This window comes from Dichomitus squalens (genome assembly GCF_000275845.1).
Source record: "Dichomitus squalens LYAD-421 SS1 unplaced genomic scaffold DICSQscaffold_56, whole genome shotgun sequence".
NCBI lineage: Eukaryota > Fungi > Basidiomycota > Agaricomycetes > Polyporales > Polyporaceae > Dichomitus > Dichomitus squalens.
Window position 1 is genome coordinate 211,854 of NW_006766938.1, and position 1,401 is coordinate 213,254.

Consider the following 1,401-nt stretch of genomic DNA (forward strand, 5'->3'; position numbering starts at 1 on the left):
AAGCCCGACCTCCTTCACCACCACCCGGTAAAGCGAGTGCGTCTTCAAAGGGACTTTCTTTACTTCCGGATGCAACTCCTTCCAGTGTTCCTGCGACTTCGTGACCTGCCCGAGGTCGCCGTGGCACACCAACGTCGGCACGAACGGCACCTTCCGTTGGTTGAGAAACCGTAGTGTTTCCCCTTCCTGCTCGATTTCCGGATGGTCGACACGCCACGCGTCCTTCAGAAACACAAACGTAGCTTCGTCGTCAATTTTGCCTTTATCGTTGACAGGCAAGGCGATGTAGCCACGCGTGAACCGTCCAGCCACACCGGGAGCTTGGAAGTACGGTGCGCCGACAGCGAACTTGTGGATGACGGGCTCCAGGTCGCGTCCCGCGTCATCCTTGCGCTGCTCGTGGACCTCCAGCTTCCACCACGGCCGACGTAACTTGAGCGTATGTCTGAACAATTCACGCACGTAATCGTGCGGATCATCCGAATTGCCTTTTGTGGCCCGTTCCTTCATCTCCACGTAGAGCGGGTCCGTCGATAGGATTCGCGTGGCGGTGGGGTCGTGTCCACGCTCGACAGCCGGCAGACGCGAGTACCCGTACAGGAAATTGACCAAAGGGCTGTTCTTGATCTTGTACTCGAACTTGTGAGTCGCAAACACCCCCGAGTGGTCGAACCGCGCGATGCGGGCGTAATCGCCAAGGAAGATCACCATGAAGAAGAACATCCGCTGCTGACGTTGGAAGACGAGCTCGGCGTACGACAGGATCTGGCCGAGCACATCCTTGCGCTTCTCCCCGACCGGCTCGCCGCCCCGCTCCTCATCGAAGGGGTCCTGTTCCGTGCTGCTCGTCTTGCACTCCATCGGCAGTTCGAGGTAAGACCAGTCTACGCCCGGATAGATCGCGTTGTTCTCAGCCTCCGGCACGTTGTCGGCTGGGTACATGCCCATGTCGACGGATTGTTTCGTGTGCTCGGTCTTGTCAGGCTTGTGTGGATGCGCGACGAACTTGAAGCGGGGGCAGATGCGGGCATTGTTCAGCGCCTTAGGCTGTAACCACCGCATCAGCGAGACGACTCTATATCGACGACGAACAATGAGGACGATACTCACCAGCGACTTGTACATATCTGTCTCTGAGGATGGCGTTTCCAAGCCATTGAATCTGTTGGATTCCGACCTGGGTGTCTTCATCGAAGGGAGGAAGCGGTCGAAGAAGTCGGCGTGTGGGATGAGGCTGATCTTGCCGTGCATGTTGAAACGCAGTTCGTTGCGGTGATAATCCAAGTTCTCCTTGATGTTCGTGTGGTTCTTATCGCCTATGAGGGCTTTATTGGGGGAATCGGTGGTCTTTGTACCCTCGGAGAATCGGACCTGGGAAGGCATCGTGGTTAGGATGGTCGA

At 57.0% G+C, this 1,401-nt stretch overlaps 1 protein-coding gene across 1 annotated transcript in view; it reads right to left on the minus strand.

Moving 5' to 3' along the window:
* Positions 1–1,383, minus strand: part of DICSQDRAFT_69542 (uncharacterized protein) — a gene marked incomplete at both ends in the record, with an annotated part of 2,480 nt that extends 1,097 nt beyond the window's left edge. The window contains one exon of the mRNA XM_007369852.1: positions 106–1,383. Within this exon, the coding sequence (XP_007369914.1) occupies positions 106–1,383 (1,278 nt within the window). The remainder of the gene's footprint in view (positions 1–105) is intronic.
* Between the last annotated feature and the right edge of the window lie 18 nt (positions 1,384–1,401).